The 27,968-nt window shown below is 39.7% G+C and overlaps 1 protein-coding gene and 1 long non-coding RNA gene across 2 annotated transcripts; both read right to left on the bottom strand.

The window, feature by feature from the left end:
• Positions 1 to 29: 29 nt before the first annotated feature.
• LOC121873914 lies at positions 30 to 14,835 on the bottom strand. The gene is made up of 9 exons (XM_042377793.1): positions 14,719 to 14,835; positions 10,413 to 10,645; positions 9,518 to 9,646; positions 8,940 to 9,111; positions 7,275 to 7,511; positions 6,873 to 7,138; positions 3,120 to 3,257; positions 2,691 to 2,877; positions 30 to 164 (listed from the first exon to the last, which is right to left on the bottom strand). Exons 1-9 carry the CDS (start codon positions 14,833 to 14,835, stop codon positions 84 to 86), a joined length of 1,560 nt encoding a protein of 519 aa, XP_042233727.1. The 3' UTR covers positions 30 to 83.
• A 259-nt stretch (positions 14,836 to 15,094) lies between these two features.
• Positions 15,095 to 24,274, bottom strand: LOC121873999. Its single transcript, XR_006090327.1, has 3 exons — positions 24,171 to 24,274; positions 16,088 to 16,178; positions 15,095 to 15,263 (listed from the first exon to the last, which is right to left on the bottom strand). It is a non-coding gene; the product is annotated as an uncharacterized LOC121873999 (long non-coding RNA).
• Between the last annotated feature and the right edge of the window lie 3,694 nt (positions 24,275 to 27,968).

Genomic DNA, 27,968 nt, shown 5'->3' with positions numbered 1-27,968 from the left:
CATGTGTACGATGGTGAGGGCTTTGATGCTGTCGTCTCTAGACTCTGCTTCTATAATCAAGTTTTTCCTTTGTAGCTTCTCCCTCAGTTTCTCTCGCTGTCTTGTACGACTCTCGCGCTCAGCGTCAAGCAGCACCTCATCCTCCAATGTTCGTATAGGCCAGCCTGCAAGGTAATATCTAGCTAGATTTCGTTTATGTGGATATGTAAAATGCAAGGGCTCCATCACTGGCCTTACTTGTACACACCCTTGCAGTTACAGCTATTATAATGTTTTTTTCTTCATCTCCTAGATCATTAAAATCAATGAACACAATGGTGCAAAATCCGATATTACATGTATAGTTGCCTCCACATAAAGGTACAGTACTACAGCCTGGAAGTGTGTGAGGGCTCGGGCACCACAGCACCGTAGTCAGGACTGTACACTGTACAGTATAACCGGTAATGGAACAGTGAAATTATCCGTTTTGTGTGGCCACACATCAATGCTGAAGAACACTTATGCCATGGATGATCTATTTGTTTTTGATATTATCATTTTTATATTTCTTCGGATATTTATAAATATCTTTTACTATTTTCATTGTGTTATGATAACAAGGTCTAAGTGACTATCTGTGTTGGTTGAGAATTAGTTGTTAGACACCCAGTCTACTTTAGTTTAAAAGGTTTGTGACAACTGAAACATACTGTACGAGTTTAAACAACAAAGCTGAGAGCATATCAATAATTTCTTTGTAGTACAACACCATGTCTCCTTGACAGCGCTACACTGCACCCACACACTATCCGCGGTAGAGACATAAAACATCCGTATATTAATGACGTGTACATCTAATTATGAACTGAGAGATGGATGTACCTAGTAACCACAAATACCATGGAAATTTGGCGCTCACTAGCACCATGGGGATTTCTGGCTTCTCAGAGTTTAACCTTTTATTTCACTCATTGCACCAGGGCAAGCTCACTCTCCATTACTTTATAGGAGGGGATGAGCGACATCCACTAATCCGAAAGCACCTAAGACGAATGCTAAGGTGATCCTGTTCCCTTTTCCCTGTGATTTTATCAAGATGTGGATATACCTGAAAAAAAATTATATATATATATATATATATATATATATATATATATATATATATATATATATATATATATATATATATATATATATATATATATATATATATATATATATATATATATATATATATATATATATATATATATATATAAGTAAATCACTGAGTGCGCGTGATCAGGTATATGCTGATAACCACAAGGAAAAAGAAAACACGAAGTTCCAAGCGCTTTCGTGTAATTCACATCTTCAGGGTGATACAGACTAAAGTAGAAGTGCAGAACAAGTTATATATACAGAGGAGGGTGAGATCAAGTCCACAGAGGTCAAGTATAGGTGACCCTACAAATCTTCACAAAAGCACTACAGTGGTCGGTAGTCAGGTCAGAGGGAAAACTGGCCCAACCTTCTCACCTGGTTACAAATCTTCTTAATTACAAAATTGTCCAATTTGTACATACCGTTACTCAAATTCATGTTAAATGATTCGGTATGTTTAATGAGACTAGATTCTATAATGTTCCTACTGTCATTTGAATTACAAGGTAACATTGAGGAGGCATAACCCCAGTCAATGCAATGTTTATTATCCCTCAAATGAACAAACAGAGCATTGGATTCCTGGCCTGTCCTAACACTATATTTATGTTGTTTAAGTCTAGTTACAAGATCTTTACCTGTCTGGCCTAAGTAAAACATATTACATTCCTTGCAAGGGACTTTATAAATGCAGCCATTTGTATTGTTGGGGGGAGTTCTTGATTAACATTTGTGGACTTGATCTCACCCTCCTCTGTATATATATATATATAACTTGTTCTGCACTTCTATTTTAGTCTGTACTCACCCCTGAAGATGTGAATTACACGAAAGCGCTTGGGAACTTCGTGTTTTCTTTTTCCTTGTGGTTATAAGCATATATATATAAAATATACATATATATATATATATATATATATATATATATATATATATATATATATATATATATATATATATATATATATATATATATATATATATATATATATATATGTTCAACTGCCTTTAGTGTCCTTGTGGCATGGTCGGTAACGTTCCCTGGTCCCACACAGAAGGACGAGGGTTCGAGTCCTGCCTGGTGAGGTTGTTGATTATATGTTCAAAGTCAGCGTGTTATATGGACTAAAAATGAAGTATAAATGGTACCTCGTGTTTCATACCAGCTGGATTCGGTAAAATGCTACTGACATCCACATAAGTGGCACGGGCAGTTGCCAGTGGGAGGTTCACGGCGCCATCGGCTCGATGAACAGGCTTTGTGTGAAATATATCATAGTCTAGAGCTGCTTTTAGTGTCCTTGTGGCATGGTCGGTAACGTTCCCTGGTCCCACACAGAAGGTCGAGGGTTCGAGTCCTGGCTGGTGAGGTTGTTGATTATATATATATATATATATATATATATATATATATATATATATATATATATATATATATATATATATATACCAAATCACTACAGTTGAATCGCCCACTGTGGCAGCTTTGGTGCTTTCATCCAACGTTAAGACTTTCCCTTGGTCACCTCGGTAACATAACTAGCTCATTTGTATTTTTAACTCACCTCCGTGATGGCCATTATGTAGTGGTCTAGTTTAGGTTTGTATGGGGCGTCGTGGGGAATCGGCCATGACGAAGTTGCGGGAATAATCATCTCCCGTCCAACATAGAGCGGAGCAGAGCCATCTATCTTCGAAAAGTGTTGTGCAATCATAAGTTCAAGGTACTGACGGCTACCTAAATGAGAGCTCCTATAATGAAAGAAAAAACAAAAATAAATAGGAAGATAGATGTATGATGTGAGATATTTCAGATTGTTGTTGGGAATACAAAACTGAAAATCCTTCAAATATCTTCAAATAATATCTTAAATTTAGATCTAACTGAAAAAAAGTAAATAAAAATAGACATAAATATTCCTCCATGATTATGTCCTGCTAATGGATAATAATTTTGAATTTCTTTATTAACCAAACTGGAACACTGGACTCACTTAATCTTCAGAGCGTCATTGTATCCGTCAATAACATCGACTCCAACGACCATCAGCTTCCCCAAGGCACTGAAGACCTTTGAGTCCGATTTGGTAAAGAAGCGCTTATACGAGATTCCATAAGGTTCTATAGTAGCCCTAAAATGTAACAACACAAACAAAATATCCTTATTAAGACTCACACCACGTTTCAGCATCAAATTAGTTAAATTCATTATGTTCCATAGTTTTCCCTGATCATTCGATCAATTGAACAGCCAAAGAATTCCACTAAAACAACATCAATTAAGTACTATAACTCTTTTAACGGCTATAACGAGTACTGTATTACTATTAATGCAGCAGATAACTATTCTTTGGAAACCAATCGTGCATTTTTTCATAAAAGCACTAAACTTAACACACCTAAAGAACTCATCAAGGCGAAAAAATTTAGACCCAGAGGCATCTCAGATTTTACCCAGGAAGCCTATAGTCGCCATTTTCAAAGATGGCGGCCACTAAAATCTGTTTGTCAGTAGCTCAGTAACCAGAGCACGTAGAACTTATATTTTCGGATGTACACCTAGGTTTTGGGGGCAAGAAATTAGATTTTAGCATTTTTTAAGTGATTTGGTCTTCAGAACCGCCATTTTTAAAGATGGCGGCTATAAAAACACTACATGGCCTATTATATTGTATGATATAGACAATACATAAAATACAATATTTTTAATACATTACATTTACATTAATTTAGTTACAAATCAATTACAGTTTTCATCATATTTGCACAACTCAGTGCACGACAGGTTTTCTCATGCACTTTCAGGTGGTCTCTTTCACCTTCTCCAGTCACACTTGAGGAGTTCTCTGCACGCTTTGGATGCTTGCAGCAGGCTGGTCCAGAAAGGCTGCCAATTTCTGTCGATCACTTTCCACCCCCACCTTCTGGAGAGGACACCACGGCGTTGATCAGATTTGATGGTGCCCAGACGTGCTCACCTTGATAAGCGTGGCACGCCTTGCATGCTGCAGGAGTGCGTCTAGCGTTGATCTGACGGCCTTGGGTGAACAGTTTTCTGCGAGCTCCATTCACGTCACTGATCTCGCTTGTTCTGCTGTACATAAGCACAATGAACCTATCGATGGTGTCCATTTACTCCTCAACTTCAGCAAGCGATGGGCTGGCCAAAGAGCCTGTTGAATGCAACAGTTGCCTCAGGATACGCGTTCCAGGTGTCCCACGCAATCATTTATCCTCTGCCTTTAAAGCTGCTTACAGTGCCGCAGCCCGTGAACGCATGGAAAAACAGTAAGGCCAGGGATTTCTGTGGACCAAGGGTCGCAGCGATTTCGTGAGCTGGAATATACCTAAAGTTATTGCCTGTTGAGAAGGAGTCCCACAGACTGTCAAGTGATCGTGGCAGAAGAGTGATGGTTGCCACAGCCAGCACACGAACGTCGTTGTCCACTGTGCGGACGATGACGCCTTTGTGACTACAATTTGCTGCATCAGCGACTTGGAACATCAACCTGCTGTCGGTTTCTTCGTGGTCGCAGGGTGACAAGGCCGCGACCTCTCGATCTTGACTCACCATCACAGAGTCGCGCAGCGTGCTGATCACTTGCTTGCTGGTCGACAGGTATAACTTGACATCATCCAAGAACTTGAACAGCTTAATCTTATTATCGTCATACCTCAAGAAGGCACTCTAGTTTTTTTAGACTCCAGTGATGGCCCCCAAACGCCACCGGACACTCATCCCCCTACTCTGCCGTGCTATTAATTTCAGACTTTGGGCTGTGTACACATCCCACACCAGATCAACACGTGATTTGCTGCCCAGTTGTGTCTTGATGTGTGCCGCAAACTCTTGCTCTTAATACTCTCCACATGTTTTAGAAATGCACGGCTTCAACATGATGATCACTGCAGCTCCATCGATAACCAGAACGTCTGCAGTTGGTGAGACTGGAGTATCTTCTGACGGCGGCAAAATTTTCTCCAGGCAGGCCGTTACGTGCGACTTTGTTCCGCCCCGCAGCTGACCATTGTCTGACAGTGAAGAAGGTCACGCTTGGCTTTTGTGAGCCAAAAATTCACCCAGATTACTACCCCCCACCGTGCTTCAGTGCTGCAACTTCCAAGTTGACTTTTTGTGTTTTTGTTCTCGAAGACACGACCAGAAGAAGGTTGTTCCTTGAGATTGTTTCTCCAACTGGCATGCTGCAGTTGACATGTCTCTCACTGACAAAATCTGCATACTACCTGCTACCGAACTCCTGCATCTTCTGTACGCTAACAACGACAGCGGGCTCGGCCACCTCCCGGTTGTCCAGCACTAGCAAGTCTGATCCTTCTTTATTGTACGGGTTCCCCGCTTTATCAAGAGCTGCTTTTAATGATTTTATGTCCTTCAAGAACGCTGACTGGACACTGTCAGTTTGCTCGTGGTGACGACGACTCTCATCGACATTGGCTGGTTGTGAGGACGTTTCAAACTGTCCTATGAGTCGTGCCATCTCAGGGCCGCTCACCATCTACAGCTGAAGTGCTGCAGGATCATCAGTTAGGCCAACGGCACCTCCATCTCCTTTGACAACCGCATTGTTCTGCTCATGAGTCTGATCGATGCAAATATTTGAGAAGATATTTGATGTTTTCGAGACGACGAAGATGGAGTTCAACAGGAACTCACTGTAGACATCCTCGTGCAGTTCAGGAAGAACCCTATTTAAAGGAGTGTTTTGTTCATCACAATAGAAGCACACATTGAGGTCTGGAGCTTTTCTGTCAGTGCGCTTCATTTGCTGAGAAAAATTTTCACTGGTTTCTTCCCCATTCCTCTTACGCGAGGCTCGCTGTAGCACTGTTTGGTTATACTTCAATCAACATGAGTCATGCAAACGAGCTTTCTTGGTGCTTAGAGCTTTGGCAACTCCAGTACCATCATCTGACTTGGAGAGTTGATAGATTTAGGTAGACCATAAACAGAGTCAAGCGCCAACAGAATCTCGGCGACATGTAAGCACCTTGGCTCATTACTCTGAGCATATCTTTGCTCTGAAGAGCCAGGACAACGAAGTTTTTGGCGAGTTTTTGACTGGCAGAGAAAACATTTTTGCCAATCAATTTCGCCGGAATTTGGGGAAGCAGTTCTACCCAGAAAAGGCTTTTGTAAGTTAATGCTTTATGAAGCTCTTTGTGTCATGTTGTGTTTTTATGGCCGCCATCTTTAAAAATGGCGGTTCTGAATACCAAATCACTTAATAAAATGCAAAAATCAAATATCTTACCCCCGAAAAAACTGCATATTCTCCAAGTGCTCTGGTTACTGAGCAAATGAAGTAAACAAAATTCGGTGGCCGCCATCTTGGAACAGGGCCGCCATGGGCTTCCTTGGAAAAATCTGAGATGCCCCAGGGTCTAAATTTTTTCGCCATAGTGAATTCTATACGTTTGTCAAGTTTCGTGCTTTTATCATAAAATGCATGATTGGTTCGGTATCTGCTGTACTATATCGTTTATTTCAACCAGAGTGCAAAGAGATTTTACGAAAATAAAATTGATAATATGAATAATATGTGTATGTGTGTCTGTGTGCATGTGTGTCCTAAATAATATTCTGGCCCTTTCTACCCTTAATAGATGCATAGATGTAGGTAACGTCGTTACCAACGGATGTTTATTGTCATATTATCAATTATTTTCCATCACATTTTTATATTGATTGATTATTTAGTTGCGTGAGTACCAACTTGTGATCTCACCTGTCCACAGCCTTGACGAGTTGCTCGACAGTTTCAGGTCGAGGTGGATACTTGGGCAGTGTGAGGGAGGCTGTGAGGTTGCCGCGGTAAGCTGTAGCCACAATGAAGGCGAACACCAACCAGGCTGCTACTAACACAGGGTTGGAGCGACTGATAGAAAGTCGCCCAGTGAAGCCCTGACCTAGCAGTGTCCCCACCACCTCCTGCACCACAGCTAAGGCTTCCACGTTACCATGACCTCCTATGACCACCTTTGAGCGATCGATCTGAAGAATACATATTATCATCAGCATGTTTCATATGAAGACAGAGTGCTCCCACATTAGGGCGATTTTTTCTTCTTTGTCAGATTCCCAAGCTATCACCCTTTACATCTGAAGCATCAGTCTCACAATATCTTACCATGAGTATGACCAGGCAAGTGAGGATGGTAGTAACCAGGATGGTGGCCCACACCTCGTTGGCCAGCGGGTAGTACAAACTCTGCCACTGAGGCTTCAGTGTGGGCTTGGCCATACCGAAACACAGAGGTGAATAGTCGAATGTGTGAGTGTAGTCGTACTGCTCCAAGCGATTAGGAAGGACCACGTACACAACGGTCGCTATGAAAGATCTTCTGGCCTCCACCTGGCTGGTAACCTATGAATAATAGATAATTCCCAGTAAGTATAATGTCAGCTATAACTTTGCTTTCTTCCTTTTCTTTCCTACCACTAAGATTGTACGCCGTACCTTTTTTAATCAGCTACCGGACCAGCTGCCACTGATTCCTATATAAATGTGAATGAGGAAGGTTGATAAAGTACTGATGAAGATATGTGTTAGCTGTAAAAATTTAATTTCCACCCCTAATAATGCTGTCTTGTTCTTGGTATAATCTACTAAATTTTCATATCGAGGTTAATGGAGATCCTGAATTCTTATCCCTATTAGTAGTTTAAGAGCCCGATTAAATAGGTAACCTAGCTTTTTGGTTGTTCTCTTTACATAGAAATGTCACTATATAATATATTCTACATATTACATTCACGGGTGTGGAGTTGGAGAAGATATAACACTCGAGTGCAGCGCTGAGTGCAGCACCGTTCACACTGCCTCCTTTTGTATTGACCCTGCTCAGGACCTGAGGTCTGACAGACCCCGCCTCCCTAAACGCAATGTCGATCCATTAACTTCCCCAAGCCTGAGGTTATCTTGCCTCAGAAGGCATTTGGGGCATGAAGGGCCCAGGTTATCTTGCCCAGAAGGTATTTAGATGTCTGATGAACCCCAGTTTACCTTGCCAACGCATTAACAGTCAGGACCATCTACATCTTCAACCTTTCCACTTGGCGTTCTGGAGGAGCCAATACCAAGAAAAGGTGTATCCTGTGCCCTAGGAAGCAAGACAGGAAGACGAGGTCTGAGTGCCTGCGCTGTCAATGCCCAGTATGTGGTGCGCACTCCCACTCTGTAGATCCGGGTTAGAGCATTTATATCATACATTATCATTCCATCTAACTTCTAAATATGCTATAAGATGTATTTTGAACGTATATGGACTATGATGTGCGCTATCTGAAAGTAGAAAAAAAATACCCCAAAATGTTAATGCCATTTTTGCCTTCCAGTCCTGCAGTTACTGTTCATCAAGTTGGGTCCTCCTTTTGGCTCCAGGATATTGAACCCATGACCACATCAAAATGACGCAGAAAAAGACTATAAATATTTTTTTTTTATAAAGTTATGATTAAAAAAAATATTGTTTAGTTTTTTATATACAAAAATAATTTTACTAATATTTTGTTTTTTAATTTTCCTTTAAATGGATGTATATTCATTTTATATGTTATATAACCTTATATATTTCAATAAGAGCGGTGAAAGTATTTTTTTTTCTTTGGGGTCATACAGACCTCAAGTTACCTGAGAACTGATTGGGACCAGAGGATTACCTGAGCAGGGTTCAAGGCTTAGTGTGCATTTTTCTAGGACTCACTTTTCATATATTTCATAATTCTTTATTAATAAGATGACTTCGAGGTCTGTGTGAAGTATATTTGCCAACCACAGGAAACAATGTCTTACCTCATCCCAGTTGGCAGATGGTAGGACGTGGATAGTAAAGTTGAGAACTTCAGATAAAGTCATGAGTTGGTTGTAGTCAATGCCGGAGTGCTTGGTGTTGTTGCCTTCACCAGAGGTCATCCAGTACGGGGCATACGGCAGGGCGGTCACGTTCACCCTCGCACCGTAGAAACTGGTGGACGCAAGTCATAACAGAATTTTGGGAACAGCTTGCTGGATCTCTGCATCATTGTATTAAAGTAGGAATGACTGCGTATACTCGTATAACTGCAGTATATATCATTATACATAGTACATCTTATACTTATTCATTACACCTGCTCTTTAGAGGCGCTGGCTGATAGTATTTAGCGTTTATGAGATACGGCTGTCTACTGTATATGAAAGTTACAAAAATGGTGAAAAATAATATAACTACAAAGCTTATTGTACAGTATATGTGCAAATGGGTGTTGATAACTGACACTGTAAAGATGCAACAAGCTGACATCGTAATAGACATAGTACATAAAGCGTTAATACTTATAAATAACATTAAACAATGATCTACTTTTCTGAGAATAAGAGAATACACTCACTTGGAAAATTTCTCAGGAAAGAGAGGGAGAGGGGTGATGTAGACGAGGCCTTGGGCGGGGATCCAAGAGGCCACTTGAGCAACTTGGGGTCCCAATAGGCTGTAGGGCAGGTGCACGTATACTCCATATCTACAATATAAGCAATTTAAATTAACTGATTATATTATTTACTTACGGGGGTGCCCGGCGTTGATGGGGTTTGTTTTACAGGGGCAGCTCATATTCTATATCTATATTTACACTATGGGCATACACTGTAACACTAGCATACACTATCTACTTTTATCCTCTTCACCACTGAGCGGCTCGTTACCCGCTTCGGCGTTCGGTCACGTCTCTGTTCGCACTGTTGGCAAGTACTGGGCAAGCACCGACTCCTGAATGTATCTGAACCTGCTCCAGTGTTGGTCAAGTCTGATGTTGAAAGAGCTCACACTCAGTACCATCAATAACTATACTATTCACATTACAACTACTACACTATCGTCAACAGAGAGAGAGAGAGAGAGAGAGAGAGAGAGAGAGAGAGAGAGAGAATTATTTTGGTAAAACAGAACTTTATCCAAAGGGAGCCCCAAGATATACTGTACAAATTATTTCGTGACCCTCTCGAGGGATCATGACATAAATTTATAATCGTGAGCGTAAGGTTATATCTAAGCTGAAAACTATGTAGCAGAAAAATAGTTTATAATGTACCATTTCTTTACTTAGAAAGTTAACTCTATCCTTCCTGTCATATTTGATTCACACCAGACTACACTGGACCTGTGAATGCATTATAATAGCGTCAACTGACCGGGTACAGAACAATGACCAATGACAAAATCAACAAATTATATCTCTCTTGTATCTCCATAAGTAAGTGTAGTGGTAAGTACGTATTGTACAGTACCTTAATACTTGGGATGCATCTTGTGTATTCATCACCATGGTGTTCATCATGGAGAAAGTCCAGTGGGACGTTAGAAGAAGCCTGATCCCCTTCGAAGATAAACGAGTGATGACCAGGAGCCTTGTAGCCCACACCAGGAGGCGGCCCTTGAGGGACCCCTCGGCGAAGGCGGTAAGGAAGGCTGGGTTGTCGCTCACCACCACCACCGTCACGCACCATGACAGTCGCCTAAGCTGATGATATTTACTCTTAAATGTAAATATAACCGAAGTATACAACTAGTAACAACAGATATCAGAATCTCATGTGGAAGTCCAGCATAATTAATACAACTTATCAATGATGCGAGAAAGACTTACACAGATATGAAAATAATATGAGGGTCATTAACCGTCTTATTACACGTGACCATTTTAGCAGGCCTGCTCTTATATCAATATGATCAATGACCATACTGAAATTTTCAAGGAGACATATTTTCTTTCCTTCAAAATTTCATTGTTGGAAATCTTTCCAATGGATATAATGGTCTTCATTATACCACACACACACACACACACACACATATATATATATATATATATATATATATATATATATATATATATATATATATATATACTTTCATTTCTTAAAGATAAATTGCATCTGTTAGATTTGACTTTTGAACATGATACATTTCACAAATTAATAGAGTTATGCGTTACTGACAATGTGTTTAGAGTAAATGGAAAGTTTTACAAACAAATGTTTGGCGTGATCATGGGTAATTGTCTTTCTGCGCCATTAGCCTGTATTTATATGGAGTTTTCTTTAGGCTAGATTACTACCCAATATAGGGGATTTTATTCCTCCATGGTATAGATATGTAGATGATGTTAACATAAGAACATAAGAAAATAATGAGTCTGCAATAGGCCGGTTGGCCTGTGCATGGCAGCTCCGGTCGCGAGTTACTACCACTCTCTATCATCCATGAATCTATCTAGCCTCCTTTTGAAACTTTCCAGAGTTCCAGCACTTACTACAAAGTTGCTAAGCTTGTAGGCGTTTTCAAGCGTGTTCACAAGTAAGTCCAGTTCGATCGCATACAATGTTTAGATAGGGCGGGGAAGAACTAAATGGGGATTAGTAAGATATCATTCACAGGAGTTTGGGTCACACTTGGAATGGCAGTTAGTGTGGTGCTGGTAACGGCAGGCGGCTGGCTGTAGGCCCCACACGGGCGTCTTGGTTTTCACCCGGATCTCCCAGGAGAGATAGATGCGTGCCACACATGCATGTAGGAAACCCGCTGAGACTGGCACCAAGCCAACACTACATGACACCACAGCTAAGGAAAATTACATAGGAGGAGGGAAAACTAGATCACTCTTCTAGCTGGGCAACTGGTCTGAAAAATGGCAGATGACATTCAATGTGGACAAATGTAAAGTACTCAGTATAGGAGATGTAAACAGAGAAACCAGATAACCTGATGAACAACGATGTTATTGAGAAATACGACTGAGAGAAATATTTAGGAGTAATGATAAGTAGAAATCTTAAGTCAAATAAACAATGTGTTTTGCTCGAAACAAGGCTAATAAAGTACTTGGATTCATACAAAACTAGCGAGGTCATCTTAAAACTGTATCTTGGGCTTGTGAGACCCCACTTGGATTACGCAGTTCAATTCTGTTCACCGTATTACAGAATGGATATAGATTCCTTGGAAAGAATTCAGAGGAGACTGACAAGACTAATCCCGGGCATTTTGAACCTTGAGTACAGAGACAGGTTAAAGCTTCTTAATTTGCACTCCCTTGAGAGACGTAGAGTGAGGGGCGATATGTTCGAGATGTATAAATGGAAGTCAGGGCTGAACAAGGAGGACATTACAAAGGTACTCAAACTATCCAAACAGGAGCGAACTCCTAACAATGGTTTTAAATTAGACAAATTTAGATTTAGGCTCGAAATAGGTAAACATTGGTTTGGAAATAGAGTAGTGGATGAGTGGAACACGTTACCAAATATCATCATTAACTCGAATACGCTGGCTAGCTTCAAACATAGGTTGGATGGATATATGAGCAATAGGGGCTGGGTGTAAAAGGGACTGCCCTGTATGGGCCAATAGGCGTGCTGCAGTTTCCTCCATTCATATGTTCTTATGCTCCTAAGGTACACGTGGTTTTACAGTGACCTGACCTAACTGAGCAGGATTTACTCTGCCGCTCTCCCCTCCTATAAAGTAAGTGGGAGAGAAGCTTTCTCTGGGTGTATATGGTTTGTCTAATCAAGTCCTGGTTTGACGTCGACGACCCTGATAGTTGATCTTACCCTCTGGACGTGGGAGTACTTTTTAAAGGATTGTTTGGTGTTATGCATGTAGTACAACTTGACGGTAATGGTGTATTCTGGGTCAGTGGTGTTGTGTACGATTACAGGTATGGTGCACAAAAGCACACATGACTCATGAACTCAAGTAAAGTAATAAGAATAAGCGGATGAGCCGCCCCCTGACGAGTCATGAGTGATTTTGGGTTTCATGTACTGTATGTGCATGCTGATCTAGGCTCTGATGGTATCAGGCCATTATGACTGACCCATATTCTTGTGCAGGTTATTAGTTGCAATCTTTGATCTTTGTGTAGTATAGTAAATTAAGAACTAGTATTTTTCTAGGGGTTAATATTATTTTGTGAGGCTTTCCAGACCACTATGCTATTTTAAGGATATGTGTGCTGAGGAGCTGCTGAGTTAAGGATCCGTCGGGTTGTGTTCCTGTGGGAGTGTCACTGGGCTTAAACTCAGGGAAGCGCGACCCTTGACCTCAGCAACTCCTGAGCTGGTGAGCTCACACTGGGACCAGGTTCATATTTTTCCTCTGCTGATGATAGGAGTGTCTAGCGATGAAAGATATGTTGAGGCATTAATCCAAATGAATTGTTGTCTCTTGTGCAATTAATATATCTTTACTGCTGTAAGGTTGGTGCTGTTAAGTAATACAAGTGTCATATCATTACCAGTGCGTCCCTTTAACCCCAATCTCAGGAACACCAGTCCAGGTCACGGTAAATACTTCAGCAATTTTGTTTGTGTTGATTCGGTATTCTGAGGGGCCCTTCCACTGCATTACCATCCATTTAAATAAACCCCAATAGGACTTTCGACCAGTTACATATATACTGTATGTACAGTGTATGGGTGGGTGTGTCTTAAATATTATAAATATTATGATACGACAGTAAGATATGTATATACACGAAATAATTTGCTTTTCGCTTGACGCTGATAGGAGGAATGATATTTTTTCTTGAAAAATTAATAAGCGAGTTAGATCTTATGTGTTTAATATGGCTGGTTATGTAAAATCATTAAAACAGACAATTGATCTGTTGTTAGTCTAGCTAAAAATAGAACAACTGCGATAGGCCAGAGCATGACAGTAGGGATAAGAATGTGTACCTTTGGATTTACTCGCCTTAGTAGTAATGTGAGAGTGACCTACCCGCCTCAGTAGTAATGTAAAAGTGACCTACCCGCCTCAGTAGTAATGTAAAGTGACCTACCCGCCTCAGTAGTAATGTAAAAGTGACCTACCCGCCTCTCACCCGCCTCAGTAGTAATGTAAAAGTGACAAAGTGACCTACCCGCCTCAGTAGTAATGTGAGAGTGACCTACCCGCCTCAGTAGTAAGAGTGACCTACCTACCCGCCTCAGTAGTAATGTGAGTGACCTACCCGCCTCAGTAGTAATGTGAGAGTGACCTACCCGCCTCAGTAATGTAAAAGTGACCTACCAGCCCTGCAGTAATGAAAGTGACCTACCCGCCTCAGTAGTAATGTAAAAGTGACCTACCCGCCTCAGTAGTAATGTGAGTGACCCACCTGCCTCAGTAGTAATGTAAAAGACCTACCCGCCTCAGTAGTAATGTGAGAGTGACCTACCGCCTCAGTAGTAATGTAAAAGTGACCTACCCACCTCAGTAGTAATGTGAGAGTGACCTACCCGCCTCAGTAGTAATGTGAGAGTGACCTACCCGCCTCAGTAGTAATGTGAGAGTGACCTACCCGCCACAGTAGTAATGTGAGAGCGACCTACCCGCTTCAGTAGTAATGTGAGAGTGACCTACCCGCCTCAGTAGTAATGTAAAAGTGACCTACCCACCTCAGTAGTAATGTGAGAGTGACCTTCCCGCCACAGTAGTAATGTGAGAGTGACCTACCCGCCTCAGTAGTAATGTGAGAGTGACCTACCCGCCTCAGTAGTAATGTGAGAGTGACCTACCCGCTTCAGTAGTAATGTGAGAGTGACCTACCCGCCGAGCCTCGTCGACCACCCGGGAGAGCTGTGCCTGCGTCACGTTAGCGTCCTGGCCGTCCACTGCCACCTCGAACAGCCCCACACCCCAGGGAGCCACCAGCTGACCCACCATCTGTTTAACAACATAGCGTATTGTAAGTCTGCGTTCCTAATTTGTTCAGTTTACTTAATTATTCTTGTAAGTAAAATAACCTATTCATTTTTAAGAAGCATGACGGTTTCATGTTCTCTGATTATATACTAAAAAGATAGTTCACTGTGTAAATATACGTTGGTGATATATTACTGTTAACGGCGGGTGAATATTACAGATGTTGCATTAGTGCTTAGAAAATTTATGTGAATTAAGTCTGTGTATTGAAGGATCGCAAGTGACACACACAGATTATATTAAAAGAGAATAATTTTGCAGTGCCTCGTATACAGTGGTGTAGGAGGTGGCACCATCAGTGAGCAGGATGAAGGAGCAGTTGGTCTCCACCATGGCATCCAGCACAGCATCCACTGCCTGACCCAGGCCTAACCTCACCTCACGTCCCACTGTGTCAAAAAAATTATAGCATTATAAAAGTTATCCAAAGAACAGCATAAGCAACGTCTAAGACTAATATTATTCTTTTTCATTAACTCTTTAATATAAAGAGCAAGATACACATATACTGTATGTTGATTAAGTTGTCTATAGGCCTACTCGTATTTACATACATTAACAAAGCTGTTAACCAACTTTTTTGTAAAACCTCTTCATTATCGGTGATAAAATCTATAATCTGCAAAGCGTATATTAGATATATTTTTATCACTATCCATTATTCGTTCATTTCTAGTTAGAACTTATCTAAAACTCTGAATTATTATTATACAATGTTGGAGATTCTCTCATGGCGATGACGTTATAATGTTATTACTGCACTTAAATAACTAAGGTATTCAAGAACGTAATAAGGTTAGTAATTACACTTGTCCATCACCAACTCACATCTTTAACCAACAACTATTTATAGAGTATTTACAACATTGTCGCTTTTTCTGTCTTTACCTATTTTTTTTTCTAACAGATCCTTCATGAACGTCTGTATTTTCCAAGACATCAATAAGTTTATTGTTGTTTCCTAATCAAACTTTTTAAAGGTTATCAACGTAACAGATATACAAAATTTTTGGCACGCTAATGCTTGCCAAACCTGGTCTATTTGGGTTTGTTTCACTATATATTTATATTATCTATCATTTATGTATTTCTTATTAGAAACAAAATTATATTCTTTTGTAGTATCAGTAATGTAATTATATTACAAATACAGCAATGTCAGATATAGGTGTCATATGAAAAGTGCCAACTCGTCGTCATGTTGTGAACTGACCTGTAGGGAGAGGCAGCTTGGCAGTGACAGCGTGCGACACAGCAACGACCGCAAGATAAGAACGCATCACTGAAGCACCCGTCTTCATTCTCTGTGTATATTGTCCATGTAGGCATGATGAAAAGACACGAAATGGAATAAGTTTACAGTTGTTGCCATATATTCAAGACTCACGTGTGAAGATGGCCATCTGTTGGGGTTCGGGTTATTGGAAACTAAGGTGTATAGTATGTCACTGGCTAATGTTCAGAAGAGACACCTACAATATAACTAATTATGTTTGAGGAATAACTGGTATTAAAACTTCAAATGAGTCCCCGTGCTTTGTTCGTAATGATGGTTCTGAGTCTGCATTAATCGACCCTCAACTGCTGTTTCAGCAGCTAGTCACAGTTGGCACAAACACTGGTGAACTGGACCCAGTGTTCCAACATGAACTTTGTGGCTGACCATCAAAATTCATTGCCATGGTTAATATATATATATATATATATATATATATATATATATATATATATATATATATATATATATATATATATATATATATATATATATATATATATATATATATGAAAGCATAATGTGTTGTCTAATAGTAGACCCTGCTGCCATATGGCATCACGAAAATTGTGACCAAGTTCCAGGTTGCTGATCTGCCTTTCTGCCTCATTTACACGCATAACTCTATCAATTTGAGGAATTATAATAAATAAACCTTAGTGATGGTCAGTTCAAAACTGATAATATATTACATAAATTTATTTGTCAGTGGCCCAAGGTTAAAAATGCTTTGAAAACCTTTGATCTAGATAAGATTAGGGTGAAGGGTGGAACTCCTATTGCTTGCTCTATCCTACCTAGACGTGGTGCCAGTCGTGAATGGATGTCCCGTGCAATCGGTTTCAATTGCTGGTTGGAAGAACAGTGTAAAGAGCTGTCGACGCCATTCATTGATAATAATTGGAGCCTGTACTATGGTAATGATAGTATGTATGCAAGGGATGGGGTGCATTTAAGTAGGAAGGGGGTGGCCGTGCTACCGAAGATAGATGACAGGGTAGTAAAGGTGGGGTTTTAATATGTCCAAATCCCATCAATGGTAAAGAGAGGAAAATACCATGTGAAAATAACAGCAGTGAAACAGAAGTAGATAATGCTGAAAATATAGTTAGTCATAATAACAAACATCAAAGTAATAAATGTAAAACAGATAGAAACGGAAGAAATATATTGAGTGTTTATTATACTAATAGTAGAAGCTTGTGTAACAAAATGGACCAGCTCAGAGCCATTGTTAGTAAAGAGAACATAGATATAATTGCAATAACGGAAACATGGATAAATTCAAACAGCAAACATTTTTTAGCAGAATTTCATATTCCAGGATATAACCTATTTAAATTTGACAGAGTAGGAAGGAGAGGGGGCGGTGTAGCAGTGTATATCAGGGTGTCATTAAAAAGCTGCATTAAATCAAACATTAAAACAAATAGCGACAATGAAAGTATTTGGGTAGAGATTGGTGAGGGCAGTGAATCCGTAGTCATTGGTGTTATATATAGACCACCTAATTTGAGTAGGAACGATGGTAAATTGCTATGGGAAGAAATAAAGAAGGCATCTAATAGAAACAATGTTTGTATTCTAGGCGATTTCAACTTTTCAGGCTTAGATTGGAAAAATCAACTTAGCGATTATGAATTTGAAGATTTTCTAGAAGTAGTACAAGATAGTTTTTTATATCAATTCATAAACTCGCCCACTAGAGGAAATAATATCCTCGATTTAGTTCTCAGTAATAATGAAAATCTAGTAAAAGATGTTGGGATTGGAGACGAACTAGGAAACAGTGATCATAAAGCCATTTATTTTAACATAATATGGAATGGCAGGAAGAAGGAAAATTCGGCCTTGATCCCGGATTTTAGGAAGGCTAATTACTGTAGCTTAAGGAGAGACCTAAGGGATGACCCTATGGTCAAAAGATTAATCCCCCCCACACCTCCGGAAACTGTCAACTTAGGACGGGAGAACCCCGAATTTAATTTAGCAGCTACTTATGAACAATTTATTGCGACAATCCATAATGCTCCAAATAAACACATCCCTAAAAGAAAATTCAGATCGATACGGAACCAACCAAAATGGATGAATAATAGACTCTTAGATCTTCTAGGGAAAAAGAAAGGAGTATATAGAAAAGTTAAGAAAGGCGAAAATCACTTACTTGGTTACTATCAGAACCTAACAAGACAGGTAAAAAGAGAAATTAGGAAAGCAAAGAGAAATTATGAAATCAAGATAGCAAACGAATCGAAAAATAACTCCAAAGCTTTTTATCAACTGTATAAATCAAAGGTTAGAGATACAATAGGTCCCCTTAAAACTACGACAGGAGAAATGACTGATAATGAGTTAGAAATGTGTAGTACGTTAAATAGTCATTTTCGCTCCGTATTCACAAATGAAAACCTAGCACAGTTTCCAGAAGTTCATAAGGTATATAACGACAGTATCGAAAATATGTTGATGAATATCAATATTACTAGTAACGATGTGCTTAAAGAAATTAACAAACTGAAGCCTCATAAATCGCCTGGTCCAGACGAGGTATTTGCTAGAATATTAAAAGAATGTAGAGATGAGTTGAGTAATCCATTAGCAGTTTTATTTAATAAGTCATTAGAATCGGGCCTAGCGCCAGAAGCTTGGAAACTTGCAAATGTAGTTCCGATTTTCAAAAAAGGTGATAAATCAATTGCATCAAATTACCGTCCCCTTAGTCTCACGTCAATCATAGGCAAGTTGCTAGAGTCAATTATTGCTACGAAAATCAGAAGCCACCTTGTAACATTCAACTTAATTCATTCTTCTCAGCACGGGTTCACCCAGGGACGTTCTTGTTTCACAAATTTGCTTAGCTTTTTCTCAGAAGTATATGTAGCGGTAGATAATGATAAGTCATATGATATAATTTATTTAGATTTCAGTAAAGCATTCGATAGAGTCCCTCATGAGAGATTGATAAGGAAGGTAGAAGCACATGGAATAGGTGGATCATTATTAAAATGGATTAGGTCATGGTTAACTGGTAGGAAACAAAGAGTCAGCATAAATGGATTTAAGTCAGACTGGGGTGCGGTCAAAAGCGGAGTTCCCCAGGGATCTGTATTAGGCCCTCTGCTGTTTGTTATATTCATTAATGATCTTGATTTAGGTATAACTAGTAGGATTAGTAAATTTGCAGATGATACCAAAATGGGGAGAGTGATAAATTCAGACAGTGACTTTGAACACCTTCAAAGAGATCTAGATACCTTACATGAGTGGTCAGTAGACTGGCAAATGAATTTTAATACTGATAAATGCAAGGTACTACAGATAGGGAAGACGAATACAAACGTTAAGTATAAACTAGGTAACACGGAAATAGAAAACTCAGATTGTGAAAAAGATCTAGGTGTATTTGTTAGCAACGACTTGAAACCTAGAAAACAATGTATTAGCGTTCGCAACAAGGCAAACAGGATTCTTGGGTTCATATCTAGGTCTGTGAGTAACAGAACTGCTGACGTTATCTTGAAACTTTACCTAGCATTAGTGAGGCCACACATGGATTATGCGGTTCATTCTGGTGTCCTTATTATAGAATGGACATAGATTCTTTGGAGAGAGTACAAAGAAGAATGACAAAAATGATCCATAATATTAGAAACTTTCATATGAAGAAAGACTGAAAAGCTTAGGCTTACATTCATTAGAGAGGCGTAGAGTTAGGGGAGATATGATAGAGGTGTACAAGTGGGTAAGTGGGATTAACAAGGGTAAAATGGAAGATGTTCTGAAGCTCAGTAATAACGAAATAACTAGAACAAATGGCTTTAAATTAGATAAATTCCGATTCAGAAAGGATATAGGCAAGCACTGGTTTGGTAATAGAGTTGTGGATATGTGGAATAGGCTACCGAGTGCTATCGTAGGATCGGGGACGCTAGGGAGCTTCAAGACGAAGTTGGATAGGCACATGGAAGTGCTGGGATGGGTGTGAAAGGGATCTGCCCTGTATGGGCCAGTCGGCCTCCTGCAGTATCCCACTTTCTTATGTTCTTATGTATGTTCTTTTGATAGTTATTTAGTGGGTCCCTTATTTTTTACCTAACCTGACTAGTCACGTCACCCCCCTTCTCTTAAGCTCCTCTACGTGTGTGTTGGTGTGGGGATTAGTGGATGACATCATTATGACCTGACCTCATATTTTTAAGGTCACCCTGTATATTTAAGCCTCTCTCTGTTCATGTAATCCAGTTGCCTCTGAAGATGTCTTGAATAAAGACGAAAGCTAAGGTGCTCCGTTGTTTCCCTTTTCCCGTGTGATTTTATCAAGAATTATCTTATCCACGTTTTCATTGATCTACATGATATATATATATATATATATATATATATATATATATATATATATATATATATATATATATATATATATTTTTTTTTTTTTTTTTTTTTACGAGGATTTGCCCACCGGCCACAAGTCATCGACCCATATCGGGGTCTGAGGGCGAAAAAATAATAGTAAAAATTAAATAGAAATGAAAGAAAATAATTAGATGCCGGAAAACCAGCTTTTTGAAGTGAGACAGATTGTATGATTATGGAAACGCATAAGAAGGCAGAGCATTCCACAGTTTGGCTGTGTGAGGAAAGAAGGTATAATAACGGGTTATTCTAGTGTGACCGACAGCCACAGAGAAACGGTGGGCACCGCGGTCAAGACGAGTGTTACGAGCCTTGCCGGCGGTATACAGGATGCCAAATCCACCAAACATTGCCCGTTAAAGTACCTGTAAAAGAGAGAGAGCGAAGCAACAATGCGGCGAAGAGAAAGGGAAGAAAGATTATCAACTCAAGGAGGAGAGTTAATAAGACGAAATGCCTTTGACTCCACCCTATCTAACAGTTGGACAGAAGAAGAGCCACCCCAGATATGAGAGCAGTACTCCAAGTTAGGACGAATGAATTCCTTATATACATGAAGCAACTGCTCAGGAGTGAAGTACCTACGGCATCTGTACAGCATTCTCAGCTTTCGGGAGGCAACTTTATATATATATATTTACGTGTGTGTGCACATGTGTGCATGTGTGCTTTCTCGTTTCACATTACATGCTATTGTTTGGCACTTAGTACCTCTAAACCTGTCAGTCACAGTTAGATTTTCTTTTGGTGAAACTTTTTAGACAACCAATTTCTCTTCTTCGGAGATTTTATAAAATTAATTTAATTACCACCTTGCAAAATAAGAATCAAGTGTTACCACATGACCTAAAGGGATTTTTTTTCCAGTGAATATAATAATCTCTAAAAGTCACTTTAACTTGCTTTTAAGTCAAACTGCTGCTTAATCTGGAAGGAAACTAGTGGCATGGGTTATGAATGGTGGCGCAGTGAATTGAATATAATTCATAACTTTTATTGATATGTTGAGAAACTGAGAAGAAACCTAATGTTCATTTGTTCGATTGGACAGCATTAATTTTTTGGGTAATACATACAAAGCCTTCTCTCAGTTTGTCTTTGAATGTCATTCTGGTGCCCTTATTATAGAATGGATATCAATTCACTAGAGTCGGTGCAGCGAAGAATGACGAAAATGATTCCGGGAGTTAGAAACTTTCCTTATGAAGATAGACTAAGGAAACTAAACTTGTATTTCCTAGAAAGACGAAGAGTGCGGGGAGATATGATAGAAGTATTTAAGTGGGTGAAAAGAATCAACAAAGGAGATACAAATATCTTATAATATCCGAGCAGAATAGGTCTCGTAGTAACGGATTTACGTTGGATAAGTTTAGGTTTAGGAGGGAGATAGGAACTGATTCACAAATAGGGTGGTGGACGAGTGGAGCAAGCTTAGCAACTTTGTAGTAAGTGCTGGAATGCTGGGAAGTTTTAAAAGGAGGCTAGATAGATTCATGGATGATAGGGGGTGATTGTAACTCCGGACAGGAGCTGCCATGCACAGGCCAACCGGCCTATTACAGACTCCTTATGTTCATATGTTCATACTATAACCGCCCAATGAGCAACTGTGGGATAAGGAGACCCTTGCACGTAGGACTCGATTGTTCTTTATTCGGTCAAAACCTGCAGAGTACAAATTACATATGCTACGTATGCGATAATTAATTCACTCGTATGTTCCTTCACTATTAACAACTACATATAATATATTTGAGAGAGTGTGGTGTTAAACCATATAAAAACTTACGTGTTTCGGGTCTAATGTAGGACCTATTAGCTCCCTGACTTGAGATCTCACTGGACGGCTAGAGACTAGTCGAGCTAGTCAGCCGGAGGCGAGGGCCATCTGCTCCACATTTAACACCTCAGCAGAGCTCTTTGTCAACACTCCTTCTGTCTCTCTCCTTTCTCCCTTTCTCTCTCTCTCTCTCTTCCTTCTAGTTTATCCTACTGTGGCGGTAACACAAACGTTCCGAAATTCTTTTTATAAAATTTTAGTATTAAATTTCAGTAATAGAGGTTTTGTTATCATAGCATTAATTACATATTTTGTATCATTCCTATTTTTTAATTTAATATTTTCCTGGCCTTGAAAAATTGTCACAAATTATTTTTCTCTTGCTAATTAATGTGGCTAGAAATTTTAGGACAACATCTGCCTTCACGTTGATCTTGGAGATCATAATACATTTCAACGTTTTGTCCTCATCATAGTGGGGAAATGCACTTTATATTGCCAGGTCAAGAATGATATGATTTGTAGTGTACGAACTGTATTGGCACTGGATATTGAGATTGATAGTAGGCGGCGCTCCTACTACTGCCGTTAACACTTGCCGCTGAGGCCTCTTTGTTCCATTTATCCAAGTGAGCTCTTCCACTTTTTGATTTGGTCTCCACCGTGCCTTCCATCTCCCACCGACGGACCCACCGATACACTGTGGAGATGCTTGTGCCAGTATCACAAGAAATGTTCCGTGCCGACATTCCACTCAGCCACATCCATACGATCCTGGTGCGGTCTGCTATCCCCATTCTATGGTTTGTTATTCGCCTCCCCATGAGCTGGTAGGCTCTGTCGAACAACAGCATATGTAGAGGGTAGCAACTGAAGAGATTATTGCATTTTTTTTGCTGGCCAGTAAAATTTATTGTCGTCAAATATAGACTTAAGTCTTTTAGTATATTTTTTATGAATATAATGCAAATAATAGTAATAACAATAATGAAAATAATAATAGTAATAATAATAATAATAATAATAATAATAATATAGTATTATTACTAATAGCATTATTATTATTGTGAGTAGTAGCAGTAGTAATATTCGACATCTTAACACAGAACAAGACCTTTCCTCATAAATGAAAAAATTACAAAAAACATGTTCTACCAAGACCTAAAGATAGATGGATATGGTTCTGTATACAGCTATGCAACAAGATCATAGAGACATGCAGTGTAACTCGAGCGTCTGTACTAGGCACTTAGGACTAGCTGCATTTTTATGTCAGCTCCACCATTATCTCACCCAACTGAGACATGAATAGAGGCCTTCTACCCCTGCAATAGGGAAAGTTTATATGGTTAACTCCCCTCAATGTTTATTTAACGACATTATATGAACATTCACTCTCCCTCTCTCTCCTCAGGTTTATCTCTCATGTAGATATAGTTAGTTACGCTCTTCAACGCAAAAGAGAAAGGAGTAGGTAAGTAGTCTAAAAGCAGAATATGTGAAAGTATATCTAAGGTACAAATTGCATGTACAGTGCATACCCCAGTTCATTGTAGTCTGCCTACCTGGAAGGGTACACGAGTAAATATTCAACTAGCCATTAAAGAAATCTGGTTCACTTTCTTTGAAATCACATCGGTCGTATAATGTACTTTTGTTAACTGACAGGCATGCCCATATATGGGAATTACTACTATTTACGACCAAAGTAAATATATAACCGCTTCTTAAGCTAGTTGGGCACCTTATGTACTAAAACAACAGAAAGAGGCGAATCACTTAATACATCTTGAGTTATCCAACTATGCACACTATGTATACCTTACGCAGTAGGACGGGAGATGAGATAGTTATCGTCACGACAGCACTGAGGAACTGTCTCCACCAGATCCAAATTATGTATTTATAGGCGAAGTCGCAGAACGTAATCTGGCAACTGATTCAGGCAGGGTTGAAGTGTTGTCATTATTAGAGTATTTTGTATTTTGATAATCCAGACTGGTGTATATATATATATATATATATATATATATATATATATATATATATATATATATATATATATATATATATATATATATATATATATATATATATATATATATATATGCAAATAAATCACTGTAGGTGCGCATAATTACATCTTGGGTGAGTACAAACAGTTTGTACTCACCCCTGAAGATGTGAATTATACGAAAGCGCTTGGGAACTTCGTGTTTTATTTTTCCTTGTGGTTATCAGCATATATATATATATATATATATATATATATATATATATATATATATATATATATATATATATATATATATATATATATATATATATATATATATATATATATATATATATATAAATGTGTGTGTAATTGTTGATTTATAACGTGTATGTATGTATACAATCAATGTTTTCCTCACTGATTAAGCCATTCTCAATTATTTTCTTCAGAGACAGGTTATAGCATCTTAATCTGCACTCCCTCGAGAGACGCACGGTAGAGTGAGGGGCGATATGATTATAGTATATAAGTGGAAGTCAGGGCTAGACAAAGGTGATATCACAGAGATACTCAAACTATCCAACCAATGCTTTTAAATTCGATTTTTTTTAGTTTAGGCTCAAAATAGGTAAACATTGGTTTGGAAATAGAGTAGTGGATGAGCGGAACAAGTTACCAAACATCATCATTAACTCGAATACGCTGGATAGCTTCAAATATAGGTTGGATGGATATATGAGCAATAAGGGTTGGGTATAAACGGTATTGCCCAGTATGGACCAATAGGCCCGCTGCAGTTTCCTCCATTCTTATGTTCTTATGATACTTCCAAACAGTCCTCGGTGATATTTCTGAAACATAGGTATAGGGCTGAGGAGAAATAGGTACCACTTGGTTTGAAAGAGGTAAACCAGAAATGATCTCCATCGTTTTATTAACTCACCGAAATACAACTTTAAGGAAATTAAATCCCTTAACAGATTAAAAGCCACAAAGACAACTCTTGGTAACCCGAGATATCCATCAGGGCGATCAAGGAGATGCCTCACACTTCCAATATATAGATATCCTTAGTCCGATATCTTCTATAATATCTGTTTATTTTTATCATAACTGTGATGCTGTATTTTCAGAGTTTATAATACATGACTTTTTTACATGTGCGTTGTACTCAGACTGTTTCATGACCAGAGTTAAAGAACTTCACTGTTCACAGGGGTTTCTAGCTTCCATATTTAATACCTAAATACACTTAATTAACCGGGTTCATTGAATCAGCAATGTTGTGCAATGACGCCAGCAATGACGAGTCCCAGCAGGAGGAGCAATAGAGGCCCCTGCAGGTGTATGAAGGTAGCTTGATGCTGCCGCTGCCAGACCCTTCTTCTATAATCAAGTCTCTCCGTTGCTGTTTCTACTTCAGTTTCTCCCGTTATCTTGTGCGACTCTCCGCCTCAGCATCAAACAATATCTCTTTTCTCCAATGTTCATACAGGCCAGCCTGGAAGGTCGCATTCTGGTAAGGTAAGTCGGTTATATTGTTGAAACGTATTCCTACGCAATTAAGGACGAAGAACATTATCGTTTACTGAGTGAAACAAACGAACAGAGAACAACAAAGGTAGGGTGAAAGGGAAGGTAAACGCTATAGGACAGTGGCACATCTACGTATAACAATACTAAAGCATGGATACCATTGACCGACCGCGCTTATTTACCTCCTTAATGGCCATTATATAGCGATCCAGTGCAGGCTTATACGGGGCGTCGTGGGGTACTGGCCAGGCCGCTGTAGTGTAAATAATTTTCTCCCGTCCAATGTACATCGGAAAAGAGCCATCTAATGGCGTGAAGTGCTGAGCGACGGTCAGTTCTATGTACTGGCGTCCACCAAGGTGTGTTTGTCTGGCTAAGGAAATGGAGGTCATGGAGACAAGGATGTCGGTGGAATATGTTTTTTTTTTTAGCCACCAAAGTTTTAAAGCTGTCAGTCGACTATTCCTATGACTTTGAGTAAAGAATACGTAGATATAGGATTACAAAACGCAAAAAAGAAAAGGGTTATTTGGAGATGACATCCCTCTGATGGGCGATTGAGAAAAAAATTGTGGGTGTTAGTGAACATGTTTAGAAGAGTATACTCATAAAGAAAACGGATACACTACCACAACATGTGGAAAAAGAGAATTCGGATTCAAGAACATAAAAAAATTTGGAAAAGACAATATTTAGGGGAAAGAAGATGCAAGTAATATGGAATACAGAAATCAAGATATATGCTAATGAAAGAAATGTCGCACAGAAAGCTGACCAGTATTTAATAAGGTCCTATGGACATTTGAGTAAATATAAAGTGAAAGATTCGGTAGAATGCCGAAAAAAATAGCCCACTTTCTCTTCAGTGAGTCTTGCAGCCCACCGAACGATACCGACTCCAAGAGATATCAACTCCCCCAAGGCGCTGAAAACACTTGACTCCGACTCAATAAAGAAAACCTTGTAGGAAGATCCTCACGATTCCATTGCCATGACCTACCCGCCTCAGTAGTAGAGTGAGAGTAACCTACCCGCCTCAGTAGTAATGTTAGAGTGACCTACCCGCCTCAGTAGTAATGTGAGAGCAACCTACCCGCCTCAGTAGTAATGTGAGAGTGACCTACCCGCCTCAGTAGTAAAGGAGAGTGACCTACCCCTAGTAGTCACCTCCCGCCTCAGTAGTAAAGTGAGAGTGACCTATCTGCCTTAGTAGTAATGTAACAGTGACTCACCCGCCTGTAGTAATGTGTGAGAGGACCACCCGCCTCAGTAGTAAAGTGAGAGTGACCTACCCGCCTCAGTAGTAATGTGAGAGTGACCTACCCGCCTCAGTAGTAAAGTGAGAGTGACCAACCTGCCTCAGTAGAAAAGTGAAAGTGACCTACCCGCCTCAGTACGAAAGTGAGAGTAACCTTCCCGCCTCAGTAGTATTGTGAGTGTGAACTACCCGGCTCAGTACGAAAGTGAGAGTGACCTACCCGCCTCAGTAGTAATGTGAGAGTGACCTACCCACCTCAGTAGGAAAGTGAGAGTAACCTACCCGCCTCAGTAGTAATGTGAGAGTGACCTACCCGCCTCAGTAGTAAAGTGAGAGTGACCTACCCACTTCATTATTAATGTGAGAGTGACCTACCCGCCTCAGTTGTATAGTGAGAATGACCTACCCGCCTCTGTAGTAATGCGGGAGTGACCTACCGGCCTTGGTAGTAATGTAAGATGGACCTACCCGCCTCAGCAATGATGTGGGAGTGACCTACCCGCCTCAGTAGTAATGTTAAGTGACCTACCCGCCTCAGTAGTAATGTGAGAGGCATACCCGCCTTAGTAGTAATGCAAGAGGGACCTACCCGCCTCAGTAGTAATGTAAGATGGGCCTACCCGCCTCAGCAGTGATGTGGAAGTGACCTACCGTCTCAGTAGTAATGTGAGTGACCTACCCGCCTCAGTAGTAATGTGACAGTGACCTACCCGCCTCAGTAGTAATGTGAGTGACCTACCCGCCTCGTAGTAATGTGAGAGTGACCTACCCGCCTCAGTAGTAATGTGAGAGTAACCTACCCGCCTCAGTAGTAATGTGAGAGTGA

This window comes from Homarus americanus, unplaced genomic scaffold (assembly GCF_018991925.1).
Source record: "Homarus americanus isolate GMGI-L3 unplaced genomic scaffold, GMGI_Hamer_2.0 scaffold25827, whole genome shotgun sequence".
In the NCBI taxonomy this organism is placed as follows: Eukaryota; Metazoa; Arthropoda; class Malacostraca; order Decapoda; family Nephropidae; genus Homarus; species Homarus americanus.
This window is presented reverse-complemented; position numbering and strand designations above follow the sequence as displayed.

Coding starts and splice junctions, on each gene's coding strand:
- LOC121873914 (XM_042377793.1), bottom strand. CDS start 14,835: ATGGTGGGTCAGCTGGTGGCTCCCTGGGGTGTGGGGCTGTTCGAGGTG. Junction 7,512..8,939: donor CATCTGCCAACTGGGATGAG/GTAAGACATTGT, acceptor TATTATTCATAG/GTTACCAGCCAGGTGGAGGC. Junction 165..2,690: donor ACATAATGGCCATCACGGAG/GTGAGTTAAAAA, acceptor ATTACCTTGCAG/GCTGGCCTATACGAACATTG.